This window comes from Leucopleurus acutus (assembly GCF_964270905.1).
Source record: "Leucopleurus acutus genome assembly, chromosome: 15".
Classification (NCBI taxonomy): Eukaryota; Metazoa; Chordata; class Mammalia; order Artiodactyla; family Delphinidae; genus Leucopleurus; species Leucopleurus acutus.
Genome location: NC_139157.1, coordinates 7416299 through 7430825, shown reverse-complemented (window position 1 = coordinate 7430825; position 14527 = coordinate 7416299). Strand labels below are relative to the sequence as shown.

General features: G+C 41.2%; 1 protein-coding gene across 5 annotated transcripts in view; it reads left to right on the top strand.

Moving 5' to 3' along the window:
* Window positions 1–14527, top strand: part of MAP3K4 (mitogen-activated protein kinase kinase kinase 4) — a 113446-nt gene that overhangs the window by 73300 nt on the left and 25619 nt on the right. For all 5 annotated transcript variants that reach the window (XM_082855865.1, XM_082855864.1, XM_082855868.1 and 2 more), the window contains 8 exons: window positions 2901–3058; window positions 6463–6579; window positions 8042–8141; window positions 8242–8325; window positions 9739–10005; window positions 11374–11523; window positions 13499–13660; window positions 14152–14285. In XM_082855865.1, coding sequence (XP_082711991.1) covers window positions 2901–3058; window positions 6463–6579; window positions 8042–8141; window positions 8242–8325; window positions 9739–10005; window positions 11374–11523; window positions 13499–13660; window positions 14152–14285 — 1172 coding nt within the window. The remainder of the gene's footprint in view (window positions 1–2900; window positions 3059–6462; window positions 6580–8041; window positions 8142–8241; window positions 8326–9738; window positions 10006–11373; window positions 11524–13498; window positions 13661–14151; window positions 14286–14527) is intronic.

Here is a 14527-nt window from a genome sequence, read left to right as displayed (position 1 = left end):
AGAAAGGAGCAGCTGCAAAGTTTCTGTGATGATGCAGGATAAGGGAAGCAGCTTTGGAATGAAGGTTCCTAGGAAAGCCTTGGGAAGGGACCACTGTGGCTGCAGTTAGAGGAACAGCCTGGGGGGATCCAGAGTCAATGGGAGAAGACCAGGCAGAGACTAGCCTAGTGGTGCACACGCTAGTCCCTGGATTGCAGTGGAATAGCATAAATTTAGGAAAAAGCATAAGGATTCGAAAGAAGCGAAGGAAGTGAAGTTGGCAGGACTCAGGGTTGGATTGGATATGGGGGAGGTATCGAGAGTGATTGCTGGCTGTCCAGTTTGTGCAGCAAGATGAATAGTGAAGATGGTAGGTCCAGTGAGAGTTCTTTAAATCGAAGATACCCGAGACCATTGGAAAGCCTTTGGCATTGATTTTGTTAAGGGTAAGAGATGAAAGAAAATCTCATACGTGTATATATATATATATAAGAGAAAGGAGAAGACTGATGGTGTCAGGTTCCTCGGGTATCACGAGGAAACGGGTCTCAAAACACAAGTGCTGGGCTTAGCAGGAAGCACAGCTCCTCTACTGTGAAAAAGGGAAGGATGGTAGGTAACAGCATGTAGGTTTCTGTTATTTGTTTCATGACGATGAGAGCTTTTATATCTAATGACTTAAAGTTTTTTTGTGAAGAGAGACGAGATCATCTGCTGAGAGTGGGTTAGGATGGGTTTTGGCAGTTTGAGGAAAATGGAGACGTTTCAAACTTGTGGTTGTAGAGAGAAGGAAAGTGAGCTGAGCAGAGGTACAGGTATTACCAGAAATGTGTGCCGTGTGGTTGGTGAATGTGACTGTGTAGAAGAGCGACTCCCCCCTGTCGTGTGACTCGTGGCCCTCAGCTTCTGGGCTGTGCGGATGGGGAAGGGAGCTGGGCTCGTCTTGACAGGCAGGTGAGAAAAGGCAGGTGGGAAAAGGCAGTGTGAGCATTCCAGGAATGGCAAGGTGTAGGACGGTGGCAGGGACATGAGTGTACTGACAGGAGTGCTGAATAAGGAGGACAGGGACCCAGGGAAGAGAGGAGTGAGTTAGAGGAAGAAGAGGAACCAGTGGACTGGAGTTCCAGATAAAGTGAAGAGAACAGTGTAGAGGGGGGAGTTGGGCAAACAAACGAGCGAGGAGAGGAGGTTTTAACATCAGTGTGTTTGAATTGGGCTTTGAGCGGTTCTGGTATTGGCAGGATCAGAAACAAAACCTTGTCAGAGAGGAGAAAAGGTGGTTGGAACTGGAGGCCATGGGGGAACGGAACTGAAATGGTGTCAGGGCGTCGTGCACCTGATGTTAAGTCACACAGCTGGTGGCTGAGCCTGGGATGGAGAGAAGACTGAGTCACAGGCTGGAGTCTGACAACTGACGGGTAGTTGAAAATCAGTAGATGATGGTGTGCAGAGGGGGCATCGTCGATGGTCTATCTGACGACATCAGTCTTAAAGGGGTAGGGTATTTCTTTTGTTTTGTTTTTAAGTAAGACTGTGTAAGAGTGATGGTTTGAAAGTAGCAGTGGGGTGCACGAGGATGCTGACTGTTTGCAACCCTTGAGATATACTGTAAGGTAGTTGTCCCTTGAGAGGGCTGTCAGGGAGAAGTGCAGCTCTCAGGACAGCCAGGTTTCAGGGAAGCCAAGGAGGTGAAGGAGCATTCCAGGAATGGAAAGGGAGGTCCTGGGCCCGCTGTACAAAAGACTTGTTTCATTTGGATGAGATGGTCATAGACCCATAAGTTGCAGGTTCCACACACACAGCTGTATTCATAGTGGACCCAGGACTGGAGATTCACGCTGCACAGCCTGGATGGAGGAGGACCCGGAATTATCCAAAGATAATTGGCAGTTTTCTTAAAATAAAGACCCCAGATTTTTGCCTGCTGAAAGTTATTGTTGGGTCTCAGAAAATATTCATTTCAGTGAACCCTAAGATGTAGCCTGGTGAAATAATTGAAATCCAAGACTAGAGAAAGGGTCCTGTAAACATCTAAGCAGGGCAAGGAAGCCACCTTCAGGGAGCCGGGAGAGTGGTGATTAGTGGCATCAGTTTTCTTTATGCTAACAGGACACACTGTGTTAGAAGGCAGTAGAGTAATGTCTTCAAGGTTCTGAGGGAGAGAATGTGTAACTTAAGTATTTTATACCCAGTCAAGTTATCCTTTCAGTAAAAGAATCCACAAACAGTGATGTTTCATAATATAACAATTGTTAACCTGTCTTGAGAAAATCTCCTTGATAGTAAAACCCTGCTAAGCGACAGATAAGTCAAGATAAGAATTTAGGACTGGGAAAGCTGTTGTGGAGGACTTGTGGTGGGCATAAACCCCACCTTAGAAAGATTGGGTATTTTGGTTATAGATCATAATCTATATGTCATAAACCTTGAAAAATTATATCACGAAAATCTGGATGTTGGGAAGGTATAGTGGGGAGAAGTGTGCTCATTTCCTCCTCTTAACACATAAGATACCATCTAAAGTTAAAATAAGTAATTAAAGAAATAAAGGTCCCAACCTCTTAAAGGAATGTTATTCACAATATATTAATAATGAAAATTTCTGTATGCTATTTTGATTTTTTTAACTTGATCGTACTTTTCTATACAGTGCAAATATTGTAGTTATTTTCTTAGTAACTTGCAGCAATTGTGAATACTGTGTTAAATTGCTGAGGAGTTGAGTTATACAATTAAAGAAAAATGCTATTTTAGACATCAGTTAGCAGCGATGCAGAATCTCGCTTCTCTCAGCTTCATGCCTCAGTGGTCCCTCTTCCACTCGCCCCTCTGATTTATAGCTTTCCTGTTAACAGAGATGAACGTTGTGGGTTGTTGAATTCTATTCTCAAATATCTCCTTTTACATCTTTGTATTTTAAGGTATATTTTGATTACATGAGAAGCTGGATCCAAATGCTACAGCAATTACCTCAGGCATCTCATAGTTTAAAGAATCTGTTAGAAGAAGAATGGAATTTCACCAAAGAAATAATCCATTACATCCGGGGAGGAGAAGCACAGGCTGGAAAACTTTTCTGGTAGGAATCCTTATACGCCTGTCTTCCTTTCTCACTTGTACTCCTGGTTTGCTCAGTTCTATTCTACATGTTTGAATGTTTAGTTACATGAAAATGATAATCATATCTTTTGTGTGCCCCTCTCCCAAGTTTTGTTATCCTTAGAGCAGTGGTTTTCAGCCAGGGGTGATTTGCCCTCTGGGGACATGTGGCAGTGTCTGGAAACAGTTCTGATTGTACTGACTGGGAGGGACTACTGTCATCTAGTGGGAACAGGCCAGGGATGCTGCCAAACATACTACAATGTGCGGGACACAGGACAGCCCCCCCAAACAAAGATTATCCACCCAAAATGTCAATTTTGAAGTTGAGAAATCCTGCCTTAGAATACACCCTCTTGGTTATACAAAAGGAGGAGAATTTAAGGCCTCTGACAAGTGGAGTAGACCTGTAGACCTTTTGTATCAGTCTTGGTGGGCACTTCCAAAGCCTAACAAGTACGTATTTTCACTGATACTGTTTTGGGAATGTAATACTAATCACAGAATCTCTTTATAAACTGGGTATTTACATATGGTGAAAGAATTGAAACGTAAACCAAGGAAAAGCATTAGGGAGGGGGGAGTGCTCACTGGTCTGTCTGTTCTAGGAAATGAATGTATCTTCTCGAGTACAGGCACCTGAATGTTGAATGTGGGGTGCGTGGTGTTTGCTGGGGGCCACCCCCCTGCCGACTGACTGAGGACCAGGCCTTTCCTTGGCTCTAAACTCTGCTGCAGTTCTTTGGTGCTGCCTTCTCTCACTTGCCCCGTCAGCCATTTTATTTCTTCATTTCCGTTTTATGAGTTCTTTTATACCCAGCTCGTGTTTCCCTCCCCTCCCTTTATGTGCGCTCTTTAGGACTTCACCTTTTACAGAGTTCTCTTCTCACTTCAGAAACTCATCGTCCTCACTTGGATGGTCTTTGTTCCATGCTCAGCATCTCAGGATGTTGTATTTACTTTTCCGCCCTAACCACCAGTTCTTTTTATGTTTTCCTCTGTCTTTATTTTGAGTGAACAGTGAACTTGCTCTTGTCTCAGGACTCATCCAGTCCTTCAGGCCGAGGTTCCCAGTCTGTCCTGTTTTCCTATTCAGATTGGTTCTCATAGTCAGCCTTATGAAGAAATGCATTCACTACCATTTTCAGCATCTCTCCCCCTCTTAATTTTCCATTGTTCTGCTTTGCCTGTAATTTCTTCTGTTTGCATCTTCTGTTCTCAGGCTGTCAAGCTTTGTTAAGGAAATTTTTTTACAAGGTTACTGTTTCATTTCACTACCAATTCTTGTTATATAATTTCTTTGTACCCTCACTTTGTACCCTGTCAGTCTTTTTGTTTTTATCTTTTGCTTGTCCTTCAGGTTCCTTTCAGTGCAGTCTCTGGCCTTCAACTTCATATTCATGTTCTGAGAAGCTCCAGAGCTTTTCCATTGCCTCTGCTTTGGGACTGTCCACCTGCACTGTTCTAGTTCTGGGCGTTTGTTGTGTTAGTGCAACATTCTGCTTCATACACTATTTCTCCCAGGTTCGGTCAGTCTTGACATTAACCCTGACTCCTTTCTTTCTCTCACACACCACCTCTAATTCCATGTGGCTGTCCCTTCAGAATACATCCAGAATCTGACCTCTGCTCACCACTGCCTATTTCCCCTCTTCCCAGACTGTTATTTCTTGTGTTGCTGTAGTAGCTCTCTTAAGTAGTCTCTCTGCTTCTGCCCTTCATCTTCTATGGTTTATTCTCAGTGATCTTGTTAAAATGTACATCAGACCATTTTTACCTCTGCTCCAAATATGCCAGTGGCTCTCCTCCTTACTCAAATTAAAGTGAGAATGCCTAAACAATGGCCCATAAGGCCTGGTACAGTCTGACTTTTCAGTAAATCTTTGTCCTCACCTCCTAGGTTCTCCTGTGCTCACTCTGCAGCCACAGGAGATTCCTTCCTGTTTTTCATAGGCTGGGCCTGCTCTGTCCTCAGGCTCTTTGCACTTGCTGGTCCCTCTACTGGGACTGCTCTTCACCAGTTATTTCCATGACTCATTTCCCCACTTCCTGTAGGTCTTTGGCCACGTGTTACCTTCTGCATATTAAAAGTTGAAATTCCTACCTGCAAGTACACCTTAGCTTTCTTCCCTATTTTATTTCTCTCCATAGAACTTATCAGTATCTGAAATACTGTATATATATATTTTTAAATTTTATTTATTTATTTTTCTCCATTCACTGGAGGGATTTTATCTGTTTTGTTCAGTACTGCTTACTCCATAACAGATACTGAATATTTGTTGAATAAATTGATCCTGAATATCCTTGTATACTACTGCTCTTAAAAGCATGTTTCCAATCAGGACATTTTCCCACTCGGTTATTTTTAAAGCCCACCCTCTTTGCCTGCCAAAGGACAATCACACGGTTACATGACATCCAGGGCCTTCCACAGCACGGCCCGGTTACCTTCCTGGTCTCATTTCCCCCTCCCCTGCTCTTTCCAGGTTGACAGTTTCTTTTCACAAACATGCCTCTTGCTTAACACATCATCATGCCCTTTGATCATATTTATTGTTCTTCCTGGACTTTCCTTCCCCCTCCTCCATTCTCTTCCTGTCAGAGCCACTCTTCCCACTGTTGTAGTTGCTACAGTTCTGCATTGCCTGCAAGGCCCATTGAACTCATACCTTCAGCTGGGTTTGATCTCGCTCCTCAGACAGCTCCCGTAGCAGTTACCGTCTGCCCTATCCGATGTTGGTTGTAGACTTACCTGCTCTGTCTTACTAGGTTATAAGCTCCTTTTCATCATAGAAGCCAGTAAGCTGCTGTTGAGTTTTTACTAAACTCATTTAGATGGATTTTATATGCTTGGGTTTGCATTTTAACCCTAGTATTTAGATTGTATATTGATGAGAAGCATCAGCTGATTAGAGTAGTTCATGTTTATTGACTATGAAAGCTAACTGTGAGGGAAGTTTTTAAAAACAATTGCATTTAAGGAATTCACTTTATTTCTTATGCCATCGTTTAGTTCATTAAGCTTTTAAAAAATATTTTGTTGTAGATATATGTTTGAGGCCATTTTACACCATTTTGAACATTTGTTTAAGATGAAAATAACATTTGTGTGATAATTACGTAGCTACTGTGAATGTAATTTAAGATTTTAAGGTTTATAATGAAAAACTGGTTGTAGAACAAAGGTACATACATTCCATAATAGAGATTTCTACTTGTTTCACATTAATCATGATTTTATATTAAAAGAAAATTCTCACTGTCATTGATTTTTAAACTATTAAAATAATAGCTGAATCTTTGAGTTTCTCATTCAAGAATTAGAATGAGTGAGGACAGTTTTTCTTCTCTGGTTTACTTTTGTTGTTTTTGTTCCCTTAGTGACATTGCAGGAATGCTGCTGAAATCTACAGGAAGTTTTCTAGAATCTGGCTTACAGGAGAGCTGTGCAGAGTTTTGGACCAGTGCCGATGATAGTAGTGCTTCAGATGAAATAAGGTTGAAGTTGCATTTTCTTTCCTCTCCCATTTTTTATTTCATGTAGTTTTATTCTTGGTAATGAGCCTGGAATGAGCCTTGTTGAAACCAAATCATGTTAGACTTGAAGAACTTGGGTAGTAGACAAAAAGGGATTTATTTCTTACTACTGTATTGTCTTTTTATATGATCCCTTAGTTATGGTTTTATGTAAAATTGTCTTTGAAGGTGATTTTTATTTAGCCTAATAAAAACAGTGTCCTTCGAGAAAATGTTGTTTAAGTTGACTAAAAATGAGTAGGGTAGAATTCGTTCACATGTTCTGGAATGTCTTTAATTAAATAATTGTTTCTGTCCTTTAAAGACTCTGTAGCAGTCCATGAATACATTTAATTGATATTTGGTATATTTTTATTGTTTTTATACTAAGCTTATCCCTTCTGTTGAACTTTAAGCTTGAGAACCCGAAACCACGGCTTGCACACCTACTGCATTTCCTCCAATTCTGTGCAGATGGCGTTGAGGATGAACCATGTTAAAGTGCTGTTTTTGTGGCATATGTAATACTCATATAGCTATTTAGTGGCCAATTATCAGCAATATCCTATGAGTCAACATTAGGAAGTGCTCAGGCAGAACTAACTTCTCTAGAGATGTTTTCTCTCACTTTCCAAAATTTGATAAAAAAACACATTTTGGGGTTTCAGAACACTGGGATGTCTTTATGCCAGGATTAGAGAAAGAAGTGACCACATAGGCTCTCACCTGGGAAAATACCTAATAGCTGAGAAATGGGGTGAATTAGTTTGTAGAAGGTCTTGCAGTTTTGAACGCAAACATGGAAGATTCAAAATACGAGAATTCAAGAATTAAGATGGTGAAGTAGAGAATGGGTCTGATAATGCCCTGATTGTTTACTAGGGATGGATCTAGACGTGGGTCCACGTGCAGTGATTTGTGGGGCTGACTTGTCCTGGCTGCAGAGAGGCCACGGGCCTTGTGCACATCCCTTCCCAAGTCGTAGCTCAGTGATGTCCTCTTGGTGGATTGAAAACAGCTGTGATGGGAGTATTCACACCATGAAAATTGGCAAACACCACACAAGACAATATTTTGGGGGGAGCAGGTTGTTAAACGTTTGCTGGTTCACTACTATTATATACATATATTCCTTTTTAGTTAGATTATGAGCTGGGGGTCAAGAACTTATTTCAAACTCCAAGAATTATCCTAATGAAGCCTTTAGAAGATTGAGCATCCGCCTCTTTGGAGCTTAAGTGTGCCTTCCTTATTTAAAAAATACAAGTACTTTCTAGAAAGCTGTGGGGAGCAAGGTTCTGAGTATTATGAATCCATTCCCAACAGTTGCTAGCTTCTAACATCTTCGGTCTTTATTAACGTGATTTGGAATTTGCTTCATCTGTATTGTGCATTTCTTGGCATACCGTAATGTATTCTAACTGGATTTCAATCAACTTGGCAGGAGATCTGTTATAGAGATCAGTCGAGCACTGAAGGAGCTCTTTCACGAGGCTAGAGAAAGAGCCTCCAAAGCACTTGGATTTGCTAAAATGCTGAGAAAGGTGAGTTAGCAATCCTGATTAGTTATTATTTTTTTCTTATTTTTCTTTTATTTTTTAAAAAGCTAACCCTAAAGAAGTTTCTTTGTAACTGTGATCCTAGGACCTGGAAATAGCTGCAGAGTTCATACTTTCAGCCCCAGTTAGAGACCTTCTGGATGTCCTGAAATCAAAACAGTACGTTAAGGTATGTATTTAAGGTGGCATAATTATTTTACCTTTCTTACTTTACTCTAAAACAGACAGACTTTTTCTTAAAGGTCTAGAGAGTAAATATTTTAGGCTTTGCAGTCCATATGTAGACCCCCGTTTTAAGGCTGTCCCATAATTTCCCAATGCAACAATTAGAAAAAGTTTTTCATACTTGACTTACTAACTTGTTTTAAGAATACAGAAGAAAAACCCCAAACATTTACTCATACAGTATAATTTATCAAATTAGTTACACATATATATTTAAAATAATGTCTATAAAGTAATGTGTTGCTTTTAAGTAATTGCTTTTTCACCCTCACATTTCCTGAAACAATTCAGATTTTCTATGTGAATCTTTGACGTCAGTGTCCTGGCCATCACTAGACCCACTTTTTGAGTCACCATGTTTGCTCCCATTTAAGCTGTTTGAGCTTAGTACGTTCAGAATATGTGTATGATGTCACGGGAAGTTATATCCCACATGTGTTTATGTGTGACTCGCACAACGTAATCACATATGTACCCCTTGTTCCAGTGATCTTTAAAGGGCTTTTTACGGTGCCCCTGTCAAGAATAATTAGTGGATCTGTATTAACATCTTTTGCCTTTCACTGAGTCAGGTGACTTTCTGTTTCAAGGACGTCGTGCGGCCTATGCTCCCCTGGGATTCTGCTCCTGGTGCCGAAGACCCTAGCCACCAGTGCCCACTGCAGGGCGTTGCTCTGCGGGAGCAGTTTTGCATAAAAACTGCACTGCAGTGGCATTCACTGAGGTTGTTTCAGGCTGACATTCTTCCCCTGATGAGTGTTCTCTTTGTTGTTGAAAATAAAGAAATTGGAGGATTCCCTGTATGCGGAGAAACTTTACCAAGCCTCTCCCCCAGTATAGTCACACTCTCCCTCCTCCAGTCACACTGAACTGAGTTACAGTCGGCTCTCCGTATCTGCGGGTTCTGCAGTCGCTGATTCAACGAACTGCAAATTGAAAATAGTTAGGAAAAAAACATTCCTGAAAGTTTCAAAAAGCAAAACTTGAATTTGCAACATGCTGGCAACTGTTTACCTAGCATTCACATTGTATTTGGTGTCATAAGTAATCCAGAGATGATTTGAAGTAGACGGGAGGTTGTGTATAGGTTACGTGCAGATACTACGCCACTTGATATAAGGGACTTGAGCATCCACAGATCTTGGTATCCGAGGGGGTCCCGGAACCAGGCCTCTGTGGATGCCCAGGGACGACGGGACTTGCCGTTCCCTTCATAGCTCTAATTAATGCCTTTCCCACATCTCCTTGCCCAAACCCACTTGACTTTTTCTAGGTTTTTTTTGTTTTGTTTTTTAAATAACATTTCTATAATATACTATGTTCTTTAATTCAAGATTTTGGATTGTTTCTTTTCCAGGTACAAATTCCTGGCTTAGAAAACTTGCAGGTGTTTGTTCCAGACACCCTTGCTGAGGAGAAGAGTATTATTTTGCAGTTACTCAATGCAGCCGCAGGAAAGGACTGCTCGAAAGACTCATACGAACTACTAATTGACGCCTATCTGCTTCTAACCAAACATAGTGACCGCACTCAGGACTCAGATGGCAGCTGGGCCACGTGGGAGGCACAGCCTGTCAAAATTGTGCCTCAGGTGGAGACTGTCGATACCTTGAGAAGCATGCAGGTCTGTCTCACTCCCAGTCCCTGCCCCACCGTCCCCCACCCTGCCTGGAAGCAGTATTGCTTACTTAAAATACTTTTAGGAAAAAGGAATTGTTAGCAGCTCGTGAATGATTGGTTTAAGCAGTCTCAAGTGTCCACTTCCCCAAAATAGACCTTGATGTTTTGATAGATAGTTTTGTAGCATTATTGTACTAAAATATTCGGGCAAATTCTTTAAGTATGTTCAATTATACCAAAATATTTGAAAAGTTTTATTTATATCTTTCCTTACTCCAGCCATGTATGTAGTTAGATCCAACCACCCCTGATCTGAAAGGAGTTATCTACTCCTTTAACTTGTAGTTGCAGAAATCCCAGTTCTCCGAGTACTCTGATTTGCTGGCTACTTAAGTTTTCATTTTTGTAGTCAAGGTTTTCACCTGCCTACCTAACAGGGATCGCATGACAATCTGTGTAACTCAGTAATTCAGAGTGTAAGAAGCCTCCTCATGCCTCTGTGTTCAGCTCTGGAACAGCGGTGGTGAGTGCACATGTGCACCTCGAACTCAGCCAGACCAGAGCTGGGCACCCTGGCCAACTGTCCCCTCAGCTCTACGAATCTGCCTTCTGTCTTGTATCTGCCTTCTCTCCCTGTCTCAGTGACTGGTGCTCTGTCCACTCAGTTGTTTAAACCAGGATGTGACAGTTCATATAATTTCAGCCTCCCCCCACTTCCACTTAGTCACTAGCCCGGCACCGAAGCCTTTCTAGTAAACGAGCCTTTCTCTGCATCCCCAGAGCAGCTGCCGTGGTCAGACCTTATCACCCCTCTCCTGGACTGTTGCAGGGCCCTCCTTGCTTCAACCCTTGCCTTCCCTCCCTCCAATTCTGTATTTGTTCGCTTGTTTTGGTACTTCCAGAATGATCCTTATAATTCATACATCTCATCACAGGTCTACTCAAAATACTGCAATGACCATCAGTTCAGGAACACAGATAATAAAGTCTTGGTTTCTGTTTCATGCAAGGCCCCTCATCTCATCCCGCTCTTGTTCCTGCATTTTCTATCTCCACATGCTGCTTCAACACACACACAAACACACACTCTGCTCCAGGAGTAATGAATTTCTTGGAGTTCTAGCATACTTCAAAGACGTCATGCCCACATAATTCCGTGGGACTCCTCCCCATTGCGCTGGAGATCAGAACCGTCAGTGCCCCCTGCAGTGTGCTGCTCCATGAGAGCAGCTGTGCTTGACAACTACTTTCTGATCAGATGGTTGCTGGCCTGGTGGCCCTGAGGTTGGTCTTGTTTTGGGACTGGGGGTTGAACTAGAGTGGAACACTAAGTGGGTCTGTGTTTAAGCCCTGTGCTTGCTTTTCCTCCCAGGTGGATAATCTTTTACTAGTTGTCATGGAGTCTGCGCATCTCATAATTCATAGAAAAACTTTCCAGCAGTCCACTGAAGGACTCATGACTCTACGCCAGGAGCAGACATCCAGTCAGCCCGTCATCGCCAGAGCTTTGCAGCAGCTGAAGGTATTTCACCATCAATTCTACCGTAACTAATTTATTTACGTTTGGTGTAATGCTAGGGCAGAATCAGTTTGTTATAATTTAAGTCACTCCAGGGACTTGCACTCTTACAGTGTCCTCCCCACTCTCCCTCTCTTCCATTTTCCCATGTGTCTAAGTTAAAAATTTCCTGGATCTTTCTTGGAACTGTGTAACATTAGAATTGGAGAGGATAAAAATTTGAATCGTCACATGACTTCTTAATGGTCACGTGGTTGGTTAGTATTGGACTTTTAGATCTCCTCATTCCTAATCCAAGTTTATTTCTCCTTTAGCAATTACCAGTATTTACTAGAGGCACCTTAAGTCAAAAATGTGTAATTTAAAAGAAGAGTTATTTATTCTTTCATTCAGTCAAATTAATTGAGAAAGCTAGTTGCAGACAGGCAGAAAGGCCTTCAAGTTCATGACAAGGCAGAGCCTTGCCTTCTCTGCCATTATTTCCCATTTTCACCTGCTTCCTATTTTGCACTCCATTTATCAGTCTTGGTCTCATGCACACTTTCCCGCAGCCCTTCAGTCTTCTCAGTCACATTAAGGCTTGACTTCTTGAAGAAGAAGGACTTCTTGAAATTACAAGTAGTTTTGATAAACGTTTGTTTTCCTTTTGTCAATCTGATTTGTCTTATTTATCTATAAACATTCTTTCTTACAGATTGTCACCCCACTCAGATACCAGGGCAGGGGACTTTTGTTTTTTCTTTTAGTTTGAGTTAATGAATTCTGGAGAGTACAAAATTATATAAGACATTGATTATTCTTGAGCTTAAGGAACTTGTAGCCTTAAGGATCTAAACTGTCACACTAAAGTACAGAGGAGGGAGAGATTAGATCCTCCTAGTAGCATCTGGGAATTGCTGCCATGGAGGCATTTCAGCTTGGGAGTATTTCAAAAGATGCAAATTGGGAAGGGACCAATAAGAGAAACATTTGGGCATTGGTGTGTGAGGATCAGGGTTATGAGAAGGCTCGCTGAATATCAGGCAGTCTGATTTGCTTGGATCTTGGTGTATACAGTGGAAAGTAGTGAGAGAGGAGGTTAGTAAAGTCAGGTGGGCAAAAATCAGGCTGTTGAGAGATTTTGGATGTCATCTTCTAAGCCCCAGAGAATTGTCAAAGATTTTGGAAGAATATTTTGGAATACTATGTAGAGGAACTACCTGATAGAGATGGGTACATATGTGTGTGTTTAAGGGTGGGTGGAAAGGGAACCCAATTTGGAGCTGTTGTACTATTAATTAGGGAAGACAGCAAAGCTCGAGCTAGGGCAGGGTTTCTCAACCCCCATACTGGTGACATTTTAGGTCAGTCAATAATTCTTAGTTTGGGGGAGCTGCCCTGTGTGTTGTAAGATGTCTGGCAGCATCCCTGGCCTTCGCACAGTAGATGCCAGTAGATTTCACAACACCCCCCCACCCCATGTTTGGACAACCAGAAATATCTCCAGACGTTGCCAGTGTCCCCTGGGGTGGTAACATTGGTCTCGGTTGAGAACCCCTGAGCAGGGGGATAAGAAGGACAGTACGACTAATAACACTGGAGGTCATTTAGAAATCATAGTTCACTCTGTGGAATTGAAACCGTACTTACACTTGAGCAACCACTGAGGGGAGAAAACAACTGGTGGTTGATAGGCAGAGATATCGAAGCTGTAAGCATCTAGTCAAAGACCACCTTGTAATTAGGCATCATATTTTAAATGGACTGTTTTCCTCTTGTCTTTCATAAGTTTTTAAGAATACCTAATACAAATAAAAATGAAAATACTAATTTTTTTCCTATTTTTGGTCATTCCTTTTGAATAACCAAAATAAATATGACTGGAATATATTACAATGGTCAATGTCTGTGTGATGATGAAAGAAATCTTCCTCTAAAATACAATAAGTATTGTGTGATTTGTTTCACTTTGGATTAATTGTGGTTTGGGATTCTTTAGAATGATGCATTAGAGCTTTGCAACAGAATAAGTGATGCCATTGACCGAGTGGACCACATGTTCACTTCAGAATTTGACGCTGAAGTTGATGAATCTGAATCTGCCACGTTGCAGCAGTATTATCGAGAAGCCATGATTCAAGGGTACAATTTTGGGTTCGAGGTAGGTACAAAATAAGAGGAAAAACACAGTACAATTTTGCGATTGCTTTGTAACTTACTTACAGAAAGCATTAGGAATCTTGAACAGCAAATCTCATGATCTCATTATTGTAATCACAGCTTAGTCAAGAATGTCATCTTACATCCCTGTTGAATATCAGAAATGCTGGGTTACTTTTAAACTGTCAGATATTTACTCAGTTTTTATTTTGTGTTAACAGCTATCCACTTACATTTAAAAACCTTCTTTAAGAGATGTTTAATATCATAAAAGCATATTCTTAATTTCAACTTATGAGGAAGACATTTGTGAAATTGCATTTTAAGACATTATTTTCTCTATAACTCTTCACACTCTTTTTAGAATATGTGAAGTTCATTGGCTTTTGCTTTTCGTTTTTAGAAAAATGGCATTTAAACAGCATTATAGTGTTTAGGTATTTGTATAATGGTTTTCTTCTTAATCTTGATATACGTGAAACCTTCTTACAGTATCATAAAGAAGTCGTTCGTTTGATGTCTGGCGAGTTTAGACAGAAGATAGGAGACAAGTATATAAGCTTTGCCCGGAAATGGATGAATTACGTCCTGACTAAATGTGAGAGTGGTAGAGGGACAAGACCCAGGTAAATGACAACGTAGGGTGGCTCCTTCATGAGCCATGTGGGGTTGCTGATACTTCATTCTTATATTTTATGTGGGATTTCTGAGCAGATGACACAAAAAGCATTTTGAACTCTTTGGTGATCAGTGTTTTTCTTCCTTTTTTTAAAAAACAAACCTATTTACATAGAAACCCCCATAACTCTTGGAAAACTTTTTCTTTTGTAATTGTTCCAAAATGGGTTATCTTTAAGCAGTTCACATT